At 37.9% G+C, this 23,927-nt stretch overlaps 7 protein-coding genes and 2 non-coding genes across 11 annotated transcripts; 5 read left to right on the top strand and 4 right to left on the bottom strand.

The window, feature by feature from the left end:
- The first annotated feature begins 727 nt into the window (after nucleotides 1-727).
- Nucleotides 728-4,235, top strand: CRT1A (calreticulin 1a). The gene is made up of 14 exons (XM_007031074.3): nucleotides 728-885; nucleotides 1,658-1,765; nucleotides 1,867-2,059; nucleotides 2,154-2,412; nucleotides 2,495-2,551; nucleotides 2,660-2,707; nucleotides 2,799-2,885; nucleotides 2,968-3,025; nucleotides 3,126-3,193; nucleotides 3,285-3,380; nucleotides 3,462-3,509; nucleotides 3,607-3,636; nucleotides 3,722-3,841; nucleotides 3,930-4,235. Exons 1-14 carry the CDS (start codon nucleotides 786-788, stop codon nucleotides 3,939-3,941), a joined length of 1,284 nt encoding a protein of 427 aa, XP_007031136.3. The 5' UTR covers nucleotides 728-785; the 3' UTR covers nucleotides 3,942-4,235.
- Nucleotides 4,236-4,423: 188 nt separating this feature from the next.
- LOC18600562 (histidine kinase CKI1-like) lies at nucleotides 4,424-9,861 on the bottom strand. The gene is made up of 7 exons (XM_018121433.2): nucleotides 8,631-9,861; nucleotides 8,299-8,520; nucleotides 7,562-8,221; nucleotides 7,080-7,455; nucleotides 6,229-6,818; nucleotides 4,930-6,051; nucleotides 4,424-4,848 (listed from the first exon to the last, which is right to left on the bottom strand). Exons 1-7 carry the CDS (start codon nucleotides 8,703-8,705, stop codon nucleotides 4,639-4,641), a joined length of 3,255 nt encoding a protein of 1,084 aa, XP_017976922.2. The 5' UTR covers nucleotides 8,706-9,861; the 3' UTR covers nucleotides 4,424-4,638.
- Nucleotides 9,862-9,959: 98 nt separating this feature from the next.
- On the bottom strand, nucleotides 9,960-11,278 carry LOC18600561 (universal stress protein A-like protein). 2 transcript variants are annotated; one of them, XM_018121434.2, is made up of 4 exons: nucleotides 10,872-11,278; nucleotides 10,673-10,782; nucleotides 10,443-10,561; nucleotides 9,960-10,313 (listed from the first exon to the last, which is right to left on the bottom strand). In XM_018121434.2, exons 1-4 carry the CDS (start codon nucleotides 11,068-11,070, stop codon nucleotides 10,214-10,216), a joined length of 528 nt encoding a protein of 175 aa, XP_017976923.2. In that variant the 5' UTR covers nucleotides 11,071-11,278; the 3' UTR covers nucleotides 9,960-10,213. The 2 variants fall into 2 exon arrangements, with proteins under 2 accessions (XP_017976923.2, XP_017976924.2); XM_018121435.2 differs by having other exon boundaries at nucleotides 10,893-11,273.
- Nucleotides 11,279-12,291: 1,013 nt separating this feature from the next.
- Nucleotides 12,292-14,451, top strand: LOC18600560 (small COPII coat GTPase SAR1A-like). The gene is made up of 3 exons (XM_007031069.3): nucleotides 12,292-12,573; nucleotides 12,958-13,089; nucleotides 13,889-14,451. Exons 1-3 carry the CDS (start codon nucleotides 12,445-12,447, stop codon nucleotides 14,207-14,209), a joined length of 582 nt encoding a protein of 193 aa, XP_007031131.1. The 5' UTR covers nucleotides 12,292-12,444; the 3' UTR covers nucleotides 14,210-14,451.
- On the top strand, nucleotides 13,455-13,577 carry LOC148763036 (small nucleolar RNA snoR83). The gene has a single exon (XR_016026683.1). It is a non-coding gene; the product is annotated as a small nucleolar RNA snoR83 (small nucleolar RNA).
- A 788-nt stretch (nucleotides 14,452-15,239) lies between the features above and the next one.
- On the top strand, nucleotides 15,240-15,312 carry TRNAA-AGC (transfer RNA alanine (anticodon AGC)). Its single transcript has one exon. It is a non-coding gene; the product is annotated as a tRNA-Ala (tRNA).
- Nucleotides 15,313-15,337: 25 nt separating this feature from the next.
- LOC18600559 (uncharacterized) lies at nucleotides 15,338-16,896 on the top strand. 2 transcript variants are annotated; one of them, XM_088806135.1, is made up of 5 exons: nucleotides 15,338-15,692; nucleotides 15,792-15,890; nucleotides 15,986-16,053; nucleotides 16,145-16,370; nucleotides 16,587-16,896. In XM_088806135.1, the coding sequence occupies exons 2-5, from the start codon at nucleotides 15,800-15,802 to the stop codon at nucleotides 16,706-16,708; spliced, it is 507 nt and encodes a 168-aa protein (XP_088662261.1). In that variant the 5' UTR covers nucleotides 15,338-15,692; nucleotides 15,792-15,799; the 3' UTR covers nucleotides 16,709-16,896. The 2 variants fall into 2 exon arrangements, with proteins under 2 accessions (XP_088662261.1, XP_007031130.3); XM_007031068.3 differs by having other exon boundaries at nucleotides 15,777-15,890.
- A 1,215-nt stretch (nucleotides 16,897-18,111) lies between these two features.
- LOC18600558 (Tetratricopeptide repeat (TPR)-like superfamily protein) lies at nucleotides 18,112-20,481 on the bottom strand. The gene is made up of 2 exons (XM_088806133.1): nucleotides 18,698-20,481; nucleotides 18,112-18,512 (listed from the first exon to the last, which is right to left on the bottom strand). The coding sequence occupies exon 1, from the start codon at nucleotides 20,348-20,350 to the stop codon at nucleotides 18,896-18,898; it is 1,455 nt and encodes a 484-aa protein (XP_088662259.1). The 5' UTR covers nucleotides 20,351-20,481; the 3' UTR covers nucleotides 18,112-18,512; nucleotides 18,698-18,895.
- A 398-nt stretch (nucleotides 20,482-20,879) lies between these two features.
- LOC18600556 (C2H2 and C2HC zinc fingers superfamily protein) lies at nucleotides 20,880-23,454 on the bottom strand. The gene is made up of 10 exons (XM_007031064.3): nucleotides 23,295-23,454; nucleotides 23,109-23,189; nucleotides 23,009-23,036; nucleotides 22,840-22,922; nucleotides 22,724-22,756; nucleotides 22,100-22,178; nucleotides 21,935-21,987; nucleotides 21,479-21,539; nucleotides 21,305-21,387; nucleotides 20,880-21,109 (listed from the first exon to the last, which is right to left on the bottom strand). The coding sequence occupies exons 1-10, from the start codon at nucleotides 23,310-23,312 to the stop codon at nucleotides 21,020-21,022; spliced, it is 609 nt and encodes a 202-aa protein (XP_007031126.1). The 5' UTR covers nucleotides 23,313-23,454; the 3' UTR covers nucleotides 20,880-21,019.
- Nucleotides 23,455-23,927: the final 473 nt, after the last annotated feature.

Here is a 23,927-nt window from a genome sequence, read left to right as displayed (position 1 = left end):
ATAATCCTAATGTATTTGTTTGTCAATCATGTATTTATTAATCTAAAAGATAAATATTGATAAAAATGTTGATATATTTCTAATTTTTTTGAATTTTTATCACAAAAAAGATGACTGTCTTATTTATCTAGAAAATCTCTTTTAATTTGGTTGTAATTGTTGGTATTTTAATGACTGAAATAATAATAACAATAATACAACTTTGAATTAATCCATTTATACAACTGAGTTTTCTATTTTTTATTGAATAATTTTTTATTTTTTATTTTGTAGCGGTATAAGTCTTATTGATCGTACAACTCATTCCAATGTGGATGGATGTATATAGAAGATAATGTTCTAATCTAACAGCCAATAAGCAATTAATTACAATAATTAAATCCTACTCCTAAATACGAAATTAAAATAATCCACGGGCACAAACTAACTTGATGGGTGGGGCCCCCTCTATGCACCACTACCTCCTTGCCACGTGTTTCAGGTTCCAACTAAAATTGAAACGTACCCATCAAACTTGTAGCAAAACAGGGCAAAACTCCTTCTGCGTGTCACGTGAAATTCCTGGCCAATAATACGTTTCCAGGTCAGCCTAATGACACTTACGAATGATATGTCGCCTGACCATTCGTTCTCCTCATTTACTTCTGTCCACGTCAGATATAACCGGGAGTAAATCCTCATTTTTGACAGGGCTGTAGAAACCGGAGAAATCAACGACTATATAAAGGGTACCCATCACTCTCTCTCAGAGTGCAGCTCAACTTTTTTTTCGCTGAAGTTCAGCCATGGCGATTCGCGAACGAAACCCTAGTGTTCTATGTCTAATCATTGTCTCTCTCATCGCCGTCACCTCTGCTAAAGTGTTCTTCGAAGAACGCTTCGAAGGTAGAACTCTTTCTTGTTCATTTCCTCTGCTTTTTCTTACTAAATCTGTGCGTTGTATTTGAACCTCTAGATCGGCTCGTTTTTGGCATTCGAATCTGTTTTCTAGAGATTTAACCTTTCAATTTGATCGAATTTGAAAGGATCGATGGTTTTCATGTGTTAAGTTGTCGATCTGGTTGTTCTCGATTGGTTCCTTAGTCAAATGCTTAATTACGTTTGAAATTGCTGTTAACTCAAGTAGATCTGCTGATAATCTGATTTCATTTTTCGGTTCTAGATTTAAAAAAAAAATAGCATTAGAAATTTAGTAGCTTAATTAAGGAAAGAAATGACAGTGAATGTTATAGTGTGTAGTGTTGCAATTGATCTGTAACTGTAGTAGATAATAAAATGGAATGATGATTAATATTATTATTCTGCGCTTATTTATATTATTTTTTTATTTGATTGATAATTGTGAGGTGAGTATTTGTTTATGTAAGAACGTAGGCAAAGTGAATGAAAGCAGTAGATTTTAGCAATGTGAGAAGGAAATTAAAAGTTATTGTCCTTTTTTAGCATAATTGATATCAGACTCATGTAGAAAGTGTATTGACTTTTTAGGTACTATGCTTAAGTTTCTGCATTCTTTTTAACAAATAAAAGAGTTATGAAAACGGAGCTGCTTCTGCTTTAACAGTACTTTTTTTAAAAAGTATGTTTTACTGTTTTTAAACAGCACAATGTCACTTTTTTATGCTGATTTTGCTTTTCTTTTGTTGTGAAACTGAAGATGGATGGGAGAACCGGTGGGTAAAATCTGACTGGAAGAAAGATGAGAAAACGGCTGGTGAATGGAACTTCACTTCTGGAAAATGGAATGGAGACCCTAATGACAAAGGTAAGTTTCTGGAATTACTCATAGCTTGGTATTCGTAAGGTAGCTTTCAACTCGGAGCCTCTTTTTCAAGTTAGTTACTAATTGCTTTGCATCTTGTTCAGGTATTCAAACTAGTGAAGACTACAGGTTCTATGCTATTTCAGCTGAGTTCCCAGAACTTAACAACAAGGACAAGACTCTTGTCTTCCAATTTTCTGTCAAGCATGAGCAGAAGCTTGACTGTGGTGGTGGCTACATGAAGTTGCTCAGTGGTGATGTTGACCAGAAGAAATTCGGTGGTGACACCCCATACAGGTTATTTATTCCCCTATGATCTAACCTGTTTGTATCTCTAAAAGATATTATTTTTATAGATTTACTGATATTTTGTTATGTTGTTTGGTTGCAGCATTATGTTTGGACCAGATATCTGTGGTTACAGCACCAAGAAAGTGCATGCTATTCTTAACTACAACGAGACAAACCACTTGATCAAGAAGGAAGTTCCTTGTGAGACTGACCAACTCACTCACATTTATACATTCATTCTCCGCCCAGACGCTACCTACAGCATCCTTGTTGATAATGTTGAGAAACAAACTGGTAGCTTGTACACTGATTGGGATCTTCTCCCACCAAAGAAAATCAAGGATCCTGAGGCCAAGAAGGTAATCACTCGCACCAAATCTCAATTGATGTCTTCTTTTTCTGAATTTTGAGTACAATCTAAGTTCTTTGCATGATGGGCAGCCTGAAGATTGGGATGACAAAGAATACATCCCTGATCCTGAAGACAAGAAGCCTGAGGTAATAAGCTCCTCACTTTTCCCCTTCCTCTATTCTCTTATGGTAAATTTATATATGCTGCTTGAATATGCCTAGTCAAGCTGACCTCTAGTGTTTTGGTTCCTATAGGGTTATGATGACATCCCTAAAGAGATCCCTGACCCTGATGCTAAGAAGGTAGTCACTTAATTCCTTCTGTAATGCTTTTGTTATGAAATTCAGTGCCTTGTTTGAAACAAAGATTAATGCTTAACATCATTCACGCCAGCCTGAAGATTGGGATGATGACGAAGATGGTGAATGGACAGCCCCAACAATTGCCAACCCTGAGTACAACGGCCCATGGAAGCCAAAGGTTTGTAAAATCCTGACCTAATGCAGTGTTTAATAGGATTTTAAATTAGTTATGTGCATAACCATTCCTCCTCTATCTGCAGAAAATTAAGAACCCCAACTACAAGGGCAAGTGGAAGGCACCGCTCATTGACAACCCAGGTTTATTGCTATTTCTTTTCTACCTTGCCTTCTCCTTTTTATTGTCATCAACAGATTTTAGGGTACTTATTATTGTGTGTGTTTTCTATGGCCCACCTAGACTTCAAGGATGATCCTGATATCTACGTTTTCCCCAAGTTGAAGTATGTTGGTATTGAATTGTGGCAGGTATTCTTTTGTCTCTTTTTTATTTACTCCTCTGCTATTATCATTCCATGCCTTTCAGAACTATAACAAGGTAGATGTTTGTTTTTGTCAGGTGAAATCCGGGACATTGTTTGATAATGTCTTAGTCGCTGATGATCCAGAGTATGCCAAGACACTAGCTGAAGAAACATGGGGCAAGCAGAAGGATGTATGTGCTTCTCTGTATTTCAATTTTTTTTTTTCCATAAGTTCTTTTTGTCATATTTGGCTGATGTTATTGTTTTTGCAGGCTGAGAAGGCAGCATTTGAGGAGGCAGAGAAGAAGAGAGAGGAGGAGGTATATTCTTGACTAGAATTGTCTGAGTTCTGTCTTGTTTGCATTTTTTTAACACTCATTCCATCTCCTTTCTAACTAATGTAAACATGATCTTCAGGAATCAAAGGATGACCCAGCTGATTCTGATGTAAGCCTACAACAAGCTTTTTTAAATATATGATTAATCTGTTTGCTATCATTCTGGTTTTCATTTTGTTTTACTGACTTTCCAGGTTGAGGACGAAGATGACGACACTGATGATGCTGAAGGAAATGAGTCTGACTCCGATACCAAATCCGACGCAAGCAAAGAGAGTGAGGAGATCAAGGAAGAGACCGAGGAAGATGTACATGTAAGTACTTAAAAACTTTCCCAACCTCGCAATTCAATTTTATCAGTTGTAATTTTTAATTGATGGATAAATTGTATTTGGAATGCAGGACGAGCTGTAAGGCAAGAGCACTGCAGTATTTTGCTGACAATTCGGTTTGGAGATAAAAGCGCCAACACAGAAGTGCTCCTAAAAATTTTTTTTTTTCCAATTAGCTCTTTTTATAAAGTTGTAGCTGTAGGAGTTTTCTGTTAGAGGAGAAAACAAATTGAAAGGCTGCACGCAGACTGAACCGTGGCTGATTGTCTTTTTTTAATCTGATTTTAATTGTGGGCCTTTTACAACAAAGAGGATGATGTGTTTTTTTATTTGATGATCAGATTTATGAAATAGTTTGAACAATTCAGGTCGTTTACATGTTTGACGCCTCTGCCTTTTCCTTTAATTCCTTTGCTAATATTAGTATTTTCTGGTATGATAAGAAATTTTCAGATACAAATTTAAAGATGAATTCATTGATTTATATATCAAATATCAAAAAACCAAATCAATAAGTTTTGTTTATTTTTTTGCAAATATTTATATTTTTAACGTGATATGTAATTATCAGATATGAATTCGAAATTGAATTCATTACTTTACTTCTAAATTTAAAAATGAATTCATCGGGATTGTTGGGCCTAATAGAGAAACAATGCAATTACCAGCACGAACATCACTGAAAATTAATTTCCAGCTAAAAAATCTGTTTCCAATTCAGGAAACAAAAGGATCCCCTACTCTGCAAAAACTACTCTGTTTTTCTTCTTCCTTTTTGTTCATTTACTATCGATCCTTTGAATAACCTCTAGCAATTTATCCACTTGCAATGGTTTAGTCAAATGGAAATCCATCCCAGCGCCCATAGTCTTGTTTGCTTCCTCTGGCATAGCATGTGCTGTTACCGCTATGATGGGGACGTGGACACCATACCTCGCCTCCTCCATTCGTATCAGTCTCGTTGCTTCGTACCCGTCCATCACCGGCATCTGCAAAAAGAAACAGAGCAATGACATGTTTTCATACTTCTTAGAACTTCCATGTTGAAACCCAGAAGTTAGTAAGAGTACCTCGCAGTCCATGATGACATAATCATGGCGGACACTCCGGGAGGAGTTCCCTTCCTTCTTCTCTCTCAAATTCTTGCAGATTTCATCCAAGGCCTCTTTCCCATTTATACAGACTTCAACTTCTGCTCCCAGTTTCTCAAGACTGGTGACTGTCAACCTGCGCAACAGCTTATCATCTTCCACCACCAGAATCTTCTTCCCTTTTAAGGGTTTCCCCATTCTTTTCCCATCAGTTTTCTGTGTCACCATCTGCTGCAGGGAGGGCCCGGACTCAGTCTCCTTTGAAGGGTTCGTGTTAGCAGAATGCATGGCTTCCAGGGTTGCTGTCTGGTTTGTTAACTTAGGGAAGTTGCAATGAGACGTGCCTTTGCGTTCAGGAAGCAGATGGAGAACTTGGGTCAAGCGTGATCCGTGGAAAGGTTTATATATGAGGTGATCGCATGGAGGGATTAGCCTGGCATCCTGCTTGTCTCTCAAAAGTGTACGAGTGACGGGGTTATCTAACCAAACAACCTTACATAAGGAATCGGGAATGTCTGTCCTGAAGCTGGCAACAGCAGAGCACAATTCGGAGAAATTACCAGCACTGGAATCGATTACAACTACCGTGAAAGCTGCAACACTTCTAGAGTTGCTCTTTATGTATTGTGGCAAAACACTGTCACTTCCTTCCTTGATGCCAAAATGTGGATCACTTGCTCCCGAATCAGAACTGTTTGATGCAGATTTGGTGAGGTAGTCGACTAAACGCAAATCGGGTTTCCCAGAATGATTGCAGTGAGAAAAATACAACTTGCGCTTTATCTTTTCGAGCTCTTGATGAAGGCTCTTCCCTTGTTTTACTAATGTCACTTTTATGTTTAAGCTCTCTATGTATCTCTTTAAAACTCTCTTCCTTTCCTCCCCAGCTATGCAGAGAATCACATGGGAATGGGATCCCTCTGATCTAGTTGCAGGGTTCCTGATAAATGAAAAATGTGGATGAAATCCATTCGGAGAGTCTTCTAAAGGTTCAGCCAACTCAGGTTGACATGCGGTAAGCAGAACAGTGAACCTGAAACAAGTGCCTCTTTCACCAGGCTCTTTCTCAACAATTCCTATTTCTCCGTCCATCAGGCGCACCTACAAACAAAACAAGGAATCTTTCAGTTCCTGTCCGATCTGACTACAATGACATGTATGATCATAAACTTACTGATCTTGTTAATACCGCAAAGCAGACATACCTACACTGCTTTCCTTAGAGCAATCAATTATATATTAACTAACTTTTACTTTCAACAAGTTTCAATCACTTACAATAGATTGGACAATGCCAAGTCCCAGACCACAACCTTCTTCTTCAAGACCGCGGCCTCCAGCAAGAGCTGTTTCCTTAACCTGAAAAAACTCTTCATAAATAGATGCTTGCTTGTCTTTAGGAATTCCCTTGCCTGTATCATCCACCTCAAATTCAAACTCCATTTTGTTGAGATTCTGTTCAGCTCTATGAAGGGCATCTATATCCTCATAGTCTTCTTTCTTGCAGAACAACTGTGATAGGCACTTCAATACTGCATTTCCATTAGAAGCAATGATTTTTTTCTCAAAGCTTCTCTTCTTGACCACTGCACGAACTGAGACATGACCTTCTGATGTATACTTGATAGCATTGCTGAGTAAGTTACATAGAATTTGTTTGAGCTTGACTCTGTCGCCTCTCACCAGAGATAATTTCCCAATGGAACCATCACAAGGATCAAGCACGACATCTATGCCCTTCTTGATACCTAAAGGATAGAACATATCAACAACATCCTCAAGGAGTTGAGCCAAGTTGAATTCTTCTTCTTCAAGATCCATTTTCCCAGCTTCAATTTTACTCATCTTCAGAACTGAATTTAATATGCCTGAACGATTTTATCAGAACAAGCACAAAGCATTAATGTAGTGAATAGTTCATAGATTATTTGTTTCAGCTTTGTGGTAGTAAAATAAGGGAAAATATTTTGTTCTATGATGCAACTGCAGCCAACATGTAATCCTCAAGTATATGTCGATATATGTATAATTAAAAAAAGGAATCTCATTTGTTATCGGGCAAGGGTTTGGACAGCAATGGGAAGACAGCAATGGGAAGTAACAGAGACAAAAGGAGGTAGCAAACTCACCTAGGAGGTCCTTTGCGCAAGTCTTTGTTTGAGCCAAATTTTCAGCTAACTCGGAGGCAGGATTGACTTCATCATGACAAAGATCCAGCAAAGTTGTGATTGCTGCCAAGGAAGATCGGATGTCATGGTTTGCCCTCAAATAGGTTTGAGTTTTGAACATGCTTTTGCGCTCTGCTTGTTGAGTTGCATTCATTTGCTTTATAAAAGCAGCACATAAGAACATTTCTCTTTTTGCAGCTCTAATGGTGAAGAAAATGAAGATGCCGACTGCGACAGCTATGGATATGAACATGAGCTTGAGAAGCATCAATGATAGCTTGCTGTTCTCTTGGATTAGGCCTACCAATTTATTGCTGGGATAAGCTAACACATATACCTGAAAATTGAAGTTGTATGAGTTTTGATCAGCTTAATTAACAAAATATTTAGCTTGTATTCTTAAACTCTGACAAAAGGCCTTCCATTGATGCAGAAAGACTTACTGAAGGAACTCCAGCAATCTCAATGGTGGAGCAATAAAATGTGTACTTCTCTCCCATGATTCTGCCATTAAAGGATCCTAATTTCCCATCAACAGATACACATGAAACATTACCTACACTACGTATTTGGTGACCATGAGGTCTCAATGATTGAACAGACACTGTGCTATTACGTACTACTATCTCAGTATTTGGAAGCCTTGTTTGCACAATCACATCTCCTTCAGCAGTAGCCAGGTGAAAATCCCCTCCGTTAAAATCTAATGCAGCGAAATGATCGATAACCACTTCAGCAGGAAATCCAACAGATATAACACCCCTTCCATCCATAGCAACAGTGGTAAAAAATAGGCTATCTTGAGCATTGTTCCATCCTCTGCCTAGTGAACAGTACCCATTCGTCCTATTCAAGGATTCCTGAAACCAGCTTTCGTTCATGCTGACCACAGCTTTCAAAGCAACTGCCTCCCCATATAACATCCCAGTATCACGGTTTACTGGCATACTGTACCAATTCGAAGAAAAGGAAGTGTTGGAAAACACTGCTACCTTCTGGTCCTTGTCATTGTAATATGAAAAAATTAGGCCATTCAATCCAATGTAGGAAATCTGTGCTAGATGTGGAATCGTTGAGAGGGCAACAAACAATATTGGCGCAATCTGAAATAGAACAAAAACACTAGTAAATTTTTCTTGTCGGATGAATTGTTAACGCGACAACTTCATTAGACATGTACCTTTGTTTGAATTGCAACAAATGGTAGTTCAGTGCCATTTAGAATTGAACTCAGTGATCTTGCTAAATTCAATGCTGATGTGTTTAGAGGAAGTAGCAATCTCGAAGTTGCTTCAATACCCGAAAATGATTTCCTGTCTTGTACATATGAATCCGACATGACACTGTTTCTAGTTTGTTTGGTCAGCATGCACAACTTTAAGGTTAAATATCCACATATGCCCTGTCATCAAGTCAAGATGTGGTAAATACATGCTTCAGCTGAGAAAAGGAAGAAAAAAAAAAATTGAGAAGAAGGAAGAGTTGAAGATAAATTATGAAGGTGAGAATTACTAATATGAGAATGGAACAAGCTGGCCGGAGAATTATTTTGGGGCAATGCTTCTGCATATTGAGCTTGGACTTCATGGCTTAGGCCCTGTGCCTGATAGCTTCATCTCTGCTTCCTCAAAATTTTGAGTGGTTGTTTGTCAGAATAGATACCGTCTGCTAATTCAATGCAAATGCAATGCAGACATTTTCTTTTAACTTCATATCGTTAGCCATGGAAAGAATGGGCAATCAGGACAAGGCGAGTGGCCAATGATGAAAATATTCACCAGGTTACAGTATTTAAATTCAAAGATACGACAATCAAGGAAACTGATCAACAATCTTTTTGAAAAAAGTATTTGAATCAAAGCTGTTGCCTGCAATTGAATCTTGGCGTTCTCATTGCTTGAATTTGAATCTAATGTATACACCTATCCTGGTAGGACTCTTGGTAAAACAAGAAGTACAAGAGAAAGAGAAAGACCGATCTCAAACAAAGAAATGACAGCAGATAAAGTTCATTCCATTTTCTGTTCAGAAATCAGGGAAAATATCTTTGTAGGACCCTGCAGCAGGCAGCAGCAGAAAAAATACTGAAGAGAGAATTGATGGACAGCTCACCATATCATCCATGACAATGACATTGTTGTGACTGGAGAAAGACAAGACATTTCTTAATTGGGATGAGATGTTTGCAACAGAAGGGATGAAAAATGGAAAACAACCTCTTATCCAACTTTAGAGAATTAAAGAGAGAGAGGTCCATGCAAAATATCTGCTAGAGAGTTGAACTGAAAGAGAAATAATAGGAGTTTGAGGAAAATCTGGGAGAAATCCTGTGCAAACAGATTCCAAGATAATTGCCAAGTGGTAGCATTGGGTAGCTCAAAAAAGTGTCAAGACTGGGGGCACTGAGCAGAATTTTGAAGTCCCATGGTGGATGGAGCCATTACACTATCAGGCTATCTGAACAACTTATGTTCATATGAGCCATTTAATTTTAAACCCAGCTTTTCAAAAAAAAAAAAATTTAAACCCCTTAAAATGAGGATGGAAAAATATTGAATTGATTCTTGCAAAATGGAGATAAAAAGATTTTAAATTTGAATTTTACTGCCTTTTCTATCTGCAATATTAAATTGTTTCTGTATATTGAGAATAATTATAGCATGAAAAAGCTTAAGGATGTCATGTTTCCCAACTTCTTTTCCTTTTTTTCAGAAAATTTTTCTTTTTTTTTTCTTTTTCTTGTCCCTTTCAATTTTCCTGCAACATTCAGGGACTTCCAGTTTCAATCTTGTGTTGGCCAAATCTTAGAATTCTGATTAAAGAAAACACTGTCAAGCAGAGTAACATGAAAGCAAATCGATTCCAAGTATGGAAGTTTCGAACTAAATCATCGAGAAGGAAGTCTATAGTCTACATTTTACATACAGGGGGAAGCTCGGAAATTTACATGAAACCTGAAACAACTGACACCGAAATTAGGAAAGGACCAAAGAAGCAGACAAAAAGATTGTGCAATGAAGCAGACGACTGAATTCTAAACAATGGACCAAACAAGGAGCTGAAATTCGGACATGGAAGTATCATTGTATCCCCAATCATTTGGTTCCTGAAGAGGAACATTTAGGCTTCTTGACAATCAGCACAGGGCACTTCACATTCTGTGCACAGTGATTGCTGACACTCCCCAAGAAAGCCCTGCAATTTCCATAGTTAAATTGAAATCTGTTAGATTCAAAGCCAAAACCATTGGAAACCAACATTGTTAACATGCAATCATGTGGCGATACTGCCACAACTGTTACTATGTTGAATGGAAACAGATACCTCTTGATTAGGCCATAGCCATGGCTTCCCATGACTAACACGTCAGCATTGATCTTCTCAGCAACCTGGCAAATCACGTCCCGTGGATCACCACTCTCTACTCTCACCTCCACCTGAACCTGACCCAAAAAGGGCAATCAAGTCAAATCCAACACTTCCATTTTTCAAAAGACAATTTCGACTCTCGCAAAAAACAAGATTATTACAATCACTAGAACAGTAGAACCCACCTCATCGGCTTGCTCCCTGCACATCCTCTTAGCCTTCTCGATGACACAAGCCGCCACATCGTTGCTGTACTTCTCCATGGTGGCCAAAATATCAGCAGAAAACAGGTATCCTGAGACGAGAACACAATTACAAAAACATTATCGGATCAGCTCGTCGCTTCCTGCCCCAAAAAATGCCTGAAAAACTCACACAAAATACCTTGAAGGTGCGATCTACTACCTGTGCCATCTAGCGCAGAGTACACTGCACGTGGAGGTTTAGCGTAAAGGAGGATAAGGGTATCTTTAGAATTTTGAGAAATTACGTTCTTGAGGCACCATGAGAGAGCGTACATGCTCTCCTCGCCTTCATCGACGGCCACCAGGATCTTCCGCTCTTTGGGTACAACATCAGCCATGGATTCTTCTTGATATCAGACAGTTGGAGAGTATGGAAATGAACAGTTGAAAGTAGAACTTTTTCATGGATTGTTGAGAGTGTGAAATGACAGTGTTGTATTTATAGGGAGGAGTGTTTCGGGAGGGAAAATCTGTGGGTTCTGCGAGTTTTGGGCTTTGGGGTCGTCAAGTTGCTGGTTTTGAAAGACAGGGGGATGGTTTTGGTTTGACTCGCTGTTCAACCTATCTATATCTTGTCCGGTTTTTGCATGTGGTCATGGTTTTTGTTTTGTTCTGTCTATCTGGTTGTGGCAGCCGAGTCTAACCGTGTTGGCATATGCTTCATTCGGATAACCTTACACAAACTTCCCACCAGCCTACCAACACCTGGATTCACCATCACGACTGATTCTTTTAACATCAATAACAACTCTGTTCTCTCTTCTCGATTAAACCCACTCTCAGTATGTATTTTCCATAAGATTTCAGGTTCAAATCCGAACCCATTTCTCATTTTTTCCTCCTAAAATGGTTTCATACAAGGCAAAACAAAATCTTCATTGTTTCACATACAAGTAAAAGGTAGTGCGTGTCAATGTCAAAGTAATCCTTGAAGAAAGAAAAAATGGAGGATTAAAGTGAGATTGTAGGGTTAAGATGGGGGTCTGGCGCTTTGGTTAATTTTATATCATGATGATTCTCTTCTTGACCCCGAGAAACTACTATCAGATAATGATTCCCTTGAAATAAAGCCCTAGTGCATATATATATATATATAAAATAAAACAATTCAGCTCATAGATCCTCTCTAGAAAAATTCCTACTTTACTAGAGAGTAACTTTGGAATTTCAGATATTATACTTTAAGTGGATTGAATGCATCCTAGTTGGGCCCAAGGTTCTAGAAGATTCTTGATTAAATCATCCAATTTTGATTATTCTTCTAAGTGGTAGCTTTGCTTTTATTTAAAAAAAATTGCTGGCTAAAAAAACAAAATCCATCAACAAAAACGGCGCCGTTTAAGAAGATGCCCAGCGAAGACCGAGGCCCAATAAATCATCTTCTCCCACTAGAAGGTAGATCCGAAAGATCAACTGATTTCACAACGAACGGCCCAGATTGACCCATCGTCACCAACTACCACCGATTCAAAGCACCTGATTGGTCCGAACAACTAACCCAGTCAAACTTCGCCAACTCACCCTCCCTTATATACCCACCAACACACTCATTCCCTCTCTCCAATCAAAATTTGACTCTTTCTCTCTCTAGATTTTTTTTTTTCGGTTTTGACCTTTGAACGATTTTTAATAAGAAAGATTCAATTTTTTGATTTGGGAATTTTTTTTCTTATAGGGTAATTTTTTTAAAATTTTAGTGAAGGAATTAAATCATGTTTTTCCTGGATTGGTTCTACGGTGTCCTTGCTTCCCTTGGTTTATGGCAAAAAGACGCCAAGATCTTGTTTTTGGGGCTTGATAATGCCGGCAAAACGACGCTGCTTCACATGCTCAAAGATGAGGTATTTTCTATGATTTTCACCCCATTAATTATTATTTTGAATTTATTTTTATATGCTTGCTGAAATGAATTTTGGTGCATTCAAATCAGTTTGCAATTTTAGGAATTATATTTGTGATTTAAAAATGAATTTTGTAATAAAGTTGTAATATTTCTGAGTTAACAATGATTTTAATGCTAATAAACGTTTAATTAAAGGTAATTAAGGTTACGAAAACTTGTTTTACTGTTATACTATTGATGGGATTTGGTAAAGATTTAGTCTTTTGACTGAAATTGTTATTTAGCAAAAGAAGGGGATAAAAAGGGTTTGATTGATTTCTTTAATGGTAAAGTGATTGAAAGTTGGTTTTTTTATTGGATGTTGGTAATGGGATTTTTGCAGAGATTAGTTCAGCATCAGCCAACACAGCATCCCACATCAGAGGAATTGAGTATTGGGCAAATCAAGTTTAAGGCTTTTGATTTGGGAGGTCATCAGATCGCTCGAAGAGTGTGGAAAGATTACTACGCCAAGGTATATTTCTTTCCCCGCAAATTCCTGTATGATTATATTTTGTTTGTGGACAAAAACTTTACACTTCTCTTGCAATTTTTAATTGCTATCTGATCTTTGTTTTTTTTTTTTTTACCTTAAGTATTCTTTCATGATGTGGAGATAGATTTCATTATTTATAAATGTTAGCTCTTTATGATTTGAATAGTTGGTGATAAATAGTAGCGCATTAGCTATTGTTCAATTATGGTCAAATATGGTAAAAGTTTGTTGCATGAACAGGGATTTGAAAATTTAGGTCTGGTTTTCTTCTTTGCTATTCCACTTGAGCATCTGTATGATTGCAAGAGGGTTTTGTCATGGAATTTTTGGAATTTGCCTCTATAATCCCAGATAATGATTCTAGCGATTATCTGATTCATGAGGGGCAAAGAACAAGGATGGAGAGTTCGCTGATAGCACCTTTAATTTTGTAAAAAGGTGTTCTGATAGTACCTCACCACACACAATATTTATTTGCACCCTCTGGTAATGAAGTAACAATATTAAGTTTACATTGTAGGAAGAAATAAATTATAATTTTCTATTGTAAAACAGAAGTTTCTCATTTTGGTTCAGTTTTTTGTAATATATACACACACTGATTCTTCTTCCCTTGGCATGGTTTTATGTCTGGTCTGGGCCTTCTTGCACAATAGCTTCCTGCAAGTCTTGGCTCTGTTATTACTGGCGTCTTTATGATGGAGAGCATGATTACTAGACAGTTTTTCCTTTCCTTTTTTGCAGAGCATAAGTAAACTGATATGAAATTTGTTTGTAGGTGGATGCAGTCGTTTACCTGGTGGATGCTTATGACAAGGAGAGGTTTGCTGAGTCAAAGAGGGAGTTGGATGCTCTCCTCTCTGATGAAGCCTTGGCTAATGTTCCATTCCTCATTTTGGGCAACAAGATTGATATACCATATGCTGCCTCAGAAGATGAGCTGCGTCATCACCTTGGTCTGATCAATTTCACCACAGGCAAGGGTAAGGTCAACTTGGGAGACTCAAATGTTCGTCCCCTTGAGGTATTCATGTGTAGCATTGTTCGTAAAATGGGTTATGGAGATGGTTTCAAGTGGCTTTCTCAGTACATTAAGTAGGTAGTTGCTACAGGAAATTTAGATATGCTTTCTTTCTTAGATGTTATTTTATAGTGAATTGAGTTGGATGGAACACTTTCGGAAATCAGTGTTGCAGGTGTTTCAAACACCCCCCTCCTAACCCCACCTTTCCCCGCTTCTCTTATCTCGTTCTTTTTTTCTTCCATTTTTGTTGGAGTTGGTAAAGCCCCGCTCTACAAGACAATGAGACATACAAGTAATTGATGATTTATTGTGATTGAGATTTGGGCCCCTGACGTTAATTTGGAGGGTGATACTTTTAATCTAGTCATCTCCTCACTGTCCATTGTTGCCTTAATCATACTAATATTTTTATTGTTGTGATTAAACTATGCTCTCTTAAACAGCTGGGACTCAAACCCTCTAAGTTTCTGTTTTCTCCACTTTATATCTAGGACAGAAGTATCTCCCCTAGGCAGGATTGTGTATTGAAGCTACAAAAGCTTTTCTTTCAAAATTGTCTTTGCCTGCAGTGTATTAGCTGCTACAAAAAGCAGCTTTGCAAATGTTGAACATTTCTTTTTATCCCTCCAAGCATGTTTCTGCTTAGTGGCTGTAATATATATATATATAAGCTAAATTTGACATTGAAACAATCATGCTTCAAATAACATACATAGCTATTCAAGATTATACCAACCTGATGCTTTCCAACAGAACTCTTAGCTCATTTGTGATCTTAAGCTCCTGAAATCCCAGTAATAGCCATCAGATTATGCTCAGTTGAACCAGTTACTGCTCACATAAGTGAATTGTGAAGTGCAATTGTAGTTGGCTCGTGTCTTCAAGCCATGAGACTTTAGTGTCCTCTAGTTTTGTCATAGATCTCATTTAAGTAAGAAATAGAATGAGTTTTGGGTTTGGGTTTATAACATTTTTTTACTTTTTGAATTGAAAATATGGATTTATTATAATCATCAATATCTTAACCAGCAAAGGAGAATGGGGCGGTTTCATTCGAAGACAAAGTTTATGACCAGAAGCCATTCATTAGCTTCCTCTAACAAATGGGGATGTAGCTCAGATGGTAGAGCGCTCGCTTAGCATGCGAGAGGTACGGGGATCGATACCCCGCATCTCCATTTTTTGCTATCTTAATAATTCAGAAGTGCCAAGCTCCTTCTTGTCATAGCCTTAATCTTCCTCACCTATTCTTTTATATGTAACTATAACAAAAGGTCAAGCAATCTCTATCAGCTTTAGATATTTTTTAATTGACATATAAGAGTTAACCAGATTTGGGTTTGAATATCTGAAGCAAGGGTACTTGACCCAAATGACAAGCTTTTGCAGTTCCCATAACTCAACCTTGTCTGCTGAAACACCAAATGTGGCAAACGCAGGTACAGAGTTCGGTGACTTGTTTCCACCTACTGACTCCCCACCTTAGTCCATCTATGTCTAGCCTTTTCTCCTAACACACCATCAGCAAGCTGCCAATCAACTCGTCATTCAAATCCAGGTGGTCTAATCCTTTTGTTTTTCCTTTTTGCTCTTTTAGTTACCAATCCTTCTAGTTAATCAAATAAATCCATCCCTTTACCAGTTATTTTGGTCACAGTCAGCGTAATGGCAGCAGCTACTTCATCAAAGCTGAAGTGTTTCACCTGCTTCTTCAACTTGATTTTCGTTGCCATATTCTTCTCCAACATGAACTCAGGTTTTTTGCTCTATCCTTCTGATCATCCCATAATCATCTTCCTCGTTCCTTTTCACTTTATTTTGATCCCATTTCCATTGGACATGATCAAACAGGAAATGCACAGAACCTCCTCCCTGCACGATCCTTTGCGAAAGCTTTCTTTTGTTTCAACAACAGATATGTAAGAATCTTAACGGCCTGATGATGTATTATTCATTGAGAATTTCCTTTTAGAGAAATCCTTTTCATTCGGTAGCATTTCATGCGTGCAGATTTATACTGGATGCGATGAGGCTTTTAGACTGAGTGAGAGTGGTAACCTGAACGTACCTCGTGAAGCTACCAACATCTTCTGCACCGGACCTTGCTTAGCTGAGACACAGTTGGTGCTTCAATGCGTTGACAACGTTTTATCAGACTTCACGTTTTATAACAAGGCCACTGTTCGAGATATCAGAGATGTACTCCGTGCTGGTTGCAGCTACACAAGCAGAAGAGGTATGAGAAGAACTTTTCTTTTACGCATACAATAATACTGTATTCTACCCGAACCCGAAACAGATAATAAACTTTTCATTCAAACCCGAATATAGGGTACTCAAAAATTGCTACATATGCTCCATATTCCTTCATTTTTCTAAGCTTTTTTTTTGTCTAATCTTTGGTCTTAAGTGTCAGGAAATTGTCATTTAACATGAGTTACCCTTTGGTCAGGGAATTTCGATGTGGAGAATTATTTCCAGGGTGAAATAAGCAAGGCACCTGGATTGCTCGAGTTCATGAGTAGCTTGTCTTCATTAACATTGATCATTGGGTTTCATATTCTGATGATATAGCAGCTCTATGGCTATAGGAAAATACAATATGTTTTCTTCTGATGGTGTTCGAATCCATCTTCAAATTTTACCTTGACAGAATGATGCTTACTGTGTTTGAAGTTATACAAACAACAAAATAGATTCATGATTTTGGCAGCTATGACTGCTTCAATATGCACAATTAAAATGAAATTTCCACAACTTAATCATTACTCCTGGTTTGAAAGTTTGTACATGATGATTATATGCTTTCCTCGTTCTAATTTTTCGAAAGAATAAATTAAGAGAGAAAGAGATTATATAAATTTAACGTGTTCATTTGAAAAGCTAAAAGTCGATAATAAATGGTAAAAAACCAACAATTTGTAAGCTCATAATAACACCAGAAAAAGGATCTTGTAACAGCTCATCAATGGAAACTCTTTGTATTTATTGGAGATCCCTAGTGCGGCCTTACTTTGCTTGCAGGTTAAGATAACTAAGAGAGCATTATTATTACTACTTTTTCAAACTTTTGGCAAACCCCATCGAGGAATAATGCATCTGAACCCTTTAGGAAGTCTGGGACTGAAGTAGTCCTCCGGACGGCGGCATGATGGTGCTGCTGATGACCATGCCTCTGCTCTCCTCCCCGTCTTATGTATGGCCTTCACCACAGCTTTACGGTCTACATACCCTAACACTGTGATCTTACTCGACATCATGTCTATCTCCACGCATTTTACGCCTGTAACATCAAACTGTCAAGTCTTCTCCTCGTATGAAAAATGGTAATTCAGGATCTTCTATTGCTAGATATGTATACCATTGATCTTGAGCAAGGATTTTCGGACAGCTTTCTCACAGGATTTGCAGTGCAAACGTACCTTGAATTCAACAACCTGAGACATCAAAATCAGAATACATGAAAGTGAATCAACGCAAAGAAAACAAGATTGGGAAGTAAAGAAGAAATGGGAAGACCTCCATGGTGTTATGATATAGTTTTTGCAGGGTGAGATAAGCTGGTGATGTTTATATATAATCGGATGGGTTGTTTCTGGTTATAAAAGTAACAAGTCTTAGATCAAAAAGGAAGGGCAGGCGTGGGAAATGATTGCTCGTTTGCTTTCATCATTGCTGATTGTTGCAGAAGTAACATGCGTTTGTGGACTATGGTCCTAATTGCAGCAGCAAAACTTTGACAAAATTAAAATAAGTGAGATCATTTAATTGTACATCATTTGTTGTTTCTTCATGCTGTTTTTGTGTTTTACTATATAATATTGAAATGATTGAATAACAATCCAGTGAAATGTAGGTTTAATGAAGTTACTGTTACATTGACATGAACAATTTCAGATCTCTTACCCTCCAACTTCGCAGAAACAAATATTAACAGGTTTTTAAATAATGAAATTGGAACACAGAGAGAGAGAGAGAGAGAGTAAGCTAAAATTGCTATTTATTGTCTTAGGGGTATTACATAATGAGTAATTGTTAAACCTATAAAATCATATGTAATGAACTCCCCACCACCCCAGAATCCATTTTCCAGACTTAATTTTGACTAGTTACATCCACCGCTTCCAAACTTGGCCTTAACAGGCTCTTTCTCTTCGACCTTTGGAGGTTTCACCACAGTAGCAGGAACAGCAGCCTGATCATTTCCCTTGGGGATTTCTGGTTTCACATCTTCCTCCTTCTTCGGAGTCACCACAGCAGGTTCCTTCTTTGTTGTCGAGACACATGATCTCGACACATAGCTACTTCCGCAGCAACTCTTCCTTGCCATCTTCGCTCCTTTCCGATATTTGCTCTTCTTCGACTGCAAGCTTGAGTACTGGAATGTAATAAAAAAGGCTAAATAGGAGATTGTTGGAAGGTTAGGATGCAGGGGAGATTGGAAGATTACTAATTTATAGAAGCAGAAGAGACTAGTAGTATTCCTTCTCGTTTTCATACACTTTGGTCCATGAAATAAAATTTCCTCAAAGTTTGTGTTCCATTCAAATAAGTGCAGTGTACCTTGCAAATTTCCAAGTGAAGTAATTAATCTGAAGAGGATTCAGCTCCCCTCTATTAATGAATCAGGATTAGATCAATCCTTCCTGGGAATTCCGACTTTTCTGGTGCCTACCAAGACTGTACAGTTTACAAGGAGGGAAAGGAAGACAAATTCAGATTTTATAATTCTCAAAACCATAGTCTACAAAGATGGTATAATCACCCTGTTGCGCTTTGTCCCATTGCTTTCTTGACACTTTTTTCCCTCATCAGTACTCTTATCTTATCGACTTCATCCCATCTCCCTTCCTCTGCATAAATATTTGACAACAATACATAATTACCCGAATTCCATGGTTCAAGATTCATAAGCTCCTTAACAGCAAGTTCTGCAAGCTGTAATTCACCATGAGTACGACAAGCACTGAGCAAAGCACCCCATAAAGTAGCATTTGGTGCAATATGCATGCTTGTAATCAGGTCATAAGCCATTCTCACACATCCGCTGCGTGCAAGGAGGTCAACCATGCATCCATAATGCTCAAGTTTAGGATCAATGTAGTAAATTTTGCTCATTGAAGCAAACAACTCTTGCCCTTTTTCAACCAACCCTGCATGAGCACAGCATGTTAGCACCCCTATAAAAGTCGCATCATTAGGCATCTCACCTTTGTTCATCATCTCCTCAAACAACTTCACCCCAAGCTCCCCCTTCCCATTAAAAGCCAGACCAGAGATCATCACGTTCCACGACACAACATATTTACAAGGCATATCATTGAAAATCTGAAGGGCGGTTTCCAAATTTCCACATTTACTATAGAAATCAACCAATGCATTTCCCACAGAAACCACTTTTTGATAAAGCCTACTTGATTCAGCATAAGAATGAATCCATTGCCCAACATCAGCAGCCCCTAAATGAGCACAAATAGGCAACACAATAACCACAGTAGCCTCATCAGGTTGGAACCCCAGCTCTCTCATTTCCTGAAAAAGTGCCAAAGCTTCATCCTGCCTCGCACTCTGCGCCAAGCAAGAAATCATCAAATTCCATGAAACTACACTCCGTTCACTCATCTGCCTAAATAAATTTAACCCAATACCAACATCCCCTATCTTACAAAACCCACGGATCATCAAATTCCAAACTATCACATCCCTTTGACACATTCTATCGAACACCTTCTTTGCTTCCTCCATTCTCCCGCTAGAGCTGTATAATTCCACAACCCCAATCTGAACCGAGCCAAAACGCTCGAACCCAGATTTAATAACTTCCCCATGAGTGCATTGCCCGACTCTTACATCACCAAGACCCGAACACGCCTTGAGCAATGGCGGAAACGTGTATTCATCTGGCCAAATCCCGCGAGTTTTAAGTAAAGAAAACAAGGCAATAGCTTCTTCAAAGGGACCGTTAAGAGAGTACCCTTTGATCATAGAGTTAAAAAGCAATATGTTGGGGTTGTGGGTCTGCGCAAACACAAGATTCGCATAGTCCATTTTGTTGAGGTGACCGCAAACAGAGACAAAGTGGGAAAGGATTTGGTTGGATTGGTGAAGACATTGACGGAGGAAATGGGCATGGATTTCGCGGAGGGTTTTTCGCGTTTTCTGGCCATGGAGGAGGCGGAGGATCTTTCGCTCCAGCTCCAGGGAAGCTCTGCTCATTCAGTTTCTGTTCCCGTATCCTGAGAGTTTACTGAAATTTTAAGAGGTTTGATGGGGTGGTTTGGCGGGAACTAGGGGCAACTGCCTTTTAAAAGTTAATAGATACAAGTTACCTTGCTTTTTAACTTCGAAAATAGTAGACTTTGATGTAATTGTGTTTCATGCACTAATGCAACCGATATAACAACATTTATTTCAATCTTTCGATTTGGAGATGACTCCATGGAGAAGCTGAAATGCTGAATCTCTTTGTGGCAACCTCTCCAGAGAGGAGGAGGCGAGGAAGTAAGGACACAGATGGAAATGGAAGAGGTTGGGAAGGGGAAGTGCAGAGCAGGGACATAACATGAATGAATGTCATTAGGTATGAGACGAAACTCTACTCTCCTCATCAAACACTGCTTGAAAGCTCAAGCTGATGAAGATTAAACTCAAGGCATTGAATTGAAACAGGAACATCCGATCTTAAACATCTGTTAGAGCTTTAAAGAAGAACATGACATAACATATTATATCGACACATTAATCATGAATGAAGCATGTCAAAGTAATTTTTACTTTTCTTTACTTTTTTCGATTATCGATACAGAACATTGGAAAACCTTACATGTCAATTTCCAAAAGGCTGTCTATCATTCAAAGAAGGTAATGTTACATAAACAAACATGATCATTTTTTGGATGAACGGAAACCCCCGAATCCCATCATAGCTGCCACATCAGGATCAATTTCAGGCTCCTCTTCTGCTGCTTTCTCTTTCTGAACCCAGAGAAATCAACAATCAATTGTGACTTTGAGAAGTGAAATAAAAATTCTAACTATAAGGGAACAATAATAAGGAAGTTAAAAATGGAACTCTAGAAAACAGCTTAGAGCTGAAAAGCGTCTCCAATACGAAAAGCAATACCCAACGGTGAAACGACCACTGAGCACTTAGAAAATCCGACTACTGACCTTTTTCTCTTTCTTTCTTTCTCGTCGTTGTCGCTTTCGCTCTTCCTCTTCTTCCTGCTGTTTGATGATCCGTTCATCAAGATCTACAGAAAAGAATAAAGATTCGAGACATCAGTCATCTTGAACACAGCTATAATCAAATTCCAACAAGTTGGCCACCAAGGCAAGACTTACCTTGTTCTGAGAAACTGCCAGGAGCTTTTCTCTTTTTTAATTGATCAAATCGCTCTTGAACCTACATCCACCAAGCAAAGGAAATTAATAAGAAATTGACCATGCACAAGGTAACAGATCTTCTTTTGGCCTCTACAAGTCATACGCCACAGATTCTATTTTTGACCATCTTCAAATAAATATAACATGTTTCTTGCCTGGGAAATTCATCCTTTTTGTCTCAGAAAATGACATACAGCTTTTTCCTCCATTTATAGGTTTAATAGAAGCTCCAATATTAAAAGGATGTACATGTTTATTAGATTGCCTTTTCTACGCATTACTAATTTACTTCTAATATTAAAATTTAAAAATAAAGAATACATGGCTTTTGTTAGCTAACAAGGTTCTAACTTCTACAACTTCAACCAACTAAGTGTTTTAAAAGTGCACATCAAAAACTCTCCAACTGAGCACCTGTTGAAGGGTTGCCCGTTCTACCCGCATGGACATACCCAAAGCTCTTTGATCTGAAAAAGTGAGGCAAGGGGGGCATTAGATTAGTAAAAAAGTAATAAGAATGTCTATATTTGTCAATACATCCATAAGATGATAAACAAGAATCTCTAGAAAACCACATACGTTTCTTCCCATTGATGTGATCCAAGTAGTTTGCAGAATCTTTTACCACACACTCGCAAACTGAGCAATAGTATCCAGCCTGCAAAGAACCAATTTAATCAACATATACCTTATCATCATAATAAATAAAAGTTCACAAAAAACAGAGATCAATAAAAATTGGAAAGCATGATACTTTTGCCACTAGGCTACTAAATTCTGTCATTTGTTCAAAACAAAATAAATCAAACATTCATCGATGTGGAACAACATAACCTACTAAACAATCAACATTCATTCATATAGCAATGCAAACATACTAGTGTTTCTTCAGTACCCTCCTAAAGCCTTATTTCATAAGTTACCCCCTAAAGGAGTAACACATCCAACAGGTTGAAATCAAGTTAAGTCTATGGAATCTTGACAATCATGCAGCCAATAAAATTTTGATTTAAGAAAACCACAACGCTTCAGAGATCAAACGCTGTATATAGAATACCCTTTGAGCCAAAACGCATCCATGAACATCAACCAGCTAAGCTGTTCTTCAAGAAATGCAACTTGCAATGAACAATGAACATCACACACCTCAAAAATACAGTCATAACATAAGGTTAAGCCAGGAAGGAAATGATAAGAAATTACCTGCTGACTTAAAGGTGCTACTGGAGTAACAACCTGCAAAATGTAGATGCTTAAACAAGACGGTTCAACATAAAAGCCAATTAAGATTAAGTTTAACGCCAAGCAATTAAACAAACCTGAGTTTTACCCAAACGAGACTCGAGATCAACTTCGTAATCCCTATGCTTCAAGGGTTTCCTTTGCACTGGGGGACCTTTTGCTGCACATGTATTCAACTTTTACTATACAAATTCAATTTCTTAAAATTCAAACACAAATACTAAAAATTATTAAAAAAAAACTAACCTTTGGATTTACTTCGCCCTTCAGATTCCTGAATCACAATCAAATTTTTTTTAAAATATTCAAAAAAAAAACCGAAAAGGGAGAGACTTTGATAAGAAACCTGTTTCTCACGCTCTCGAGCGCGTTGTAAGTATTCTTCTCGATCGAATTTCTTTCTGAAGGTATTATCAACACCAAGAGCCTGCAACAAAATATAATCAAAACAAATTCTATAGCTAAAGGGTGAAAATTCAAAGTAGAAAAAGAAAAAAAAAGAATATATTTTGGAGAGAAATTTTGGTCTTACATTATTGCTGGAAGCCATTGATTACACAAAGAAATTGGGTTAGCTTACTTCGAAATTGTTGTGAGAGAGGAATTTCCAGTGATCAAATCAAAACCCTAAAGAGCTTGGGAATTTGGGTTCTGTTCTTTCTTGCCTTTCCTTCAAACTAATTTCCATATTCCAAGAAGAAACCAAGGCCCAACAAGTAATTTTGTTGGTGTTATTGGTTTTAAGGCCCAAAGCAAAAAAAGACCCAATGCCCATTAATAAATATATTAGAAGTTACAATATCCACTGCATTTATGCCATATATTTTCAGGAATGCAAACTATTGGATTCACTGATTTACTCTATTTACTTGGAACTGTATTTTCTTTTTTTTGTTGATTGAAATGTCATATGCTTTTTGTTCTGTATGGATTCCATTGTGCCAGGCTTTTCCCTTGTTTTACTGACCATTGGAGGGCCAATGGTGATTCATTTTCATATGGACATGTTTTTTTTTTATTTTTTCCCGCAATCAATCTGACATGAAACTAAGATTTATCATCTGAAGGTCATGAAAATGTCTGACTGAAATTTGATCTATGCTCTTTTACAATGTAGATGGTCAGCATGATCAATTAACAGGTTTCTTCTAACTACTGCATTTAT

This window comes from Theobroma cacao, chromosome 5 (assembly GCF_053813885.1).
Source record: "Theobroma cacao isolate CCN51 chromosome 5, ASM5381388v1, whole genome shotgun sequence".
Classification (NCBI taxonomy): Eukaryota; Viridiplantae; Streptophyta; class Magnoliopsida; order Malvales; family Malvaceae; genus Theobroma; species Theobroma cacao.
Note: the sequence above shows the minus strand (reverse complement) of the source record. Positions and strands in the feature narration are given on the sequence as shown.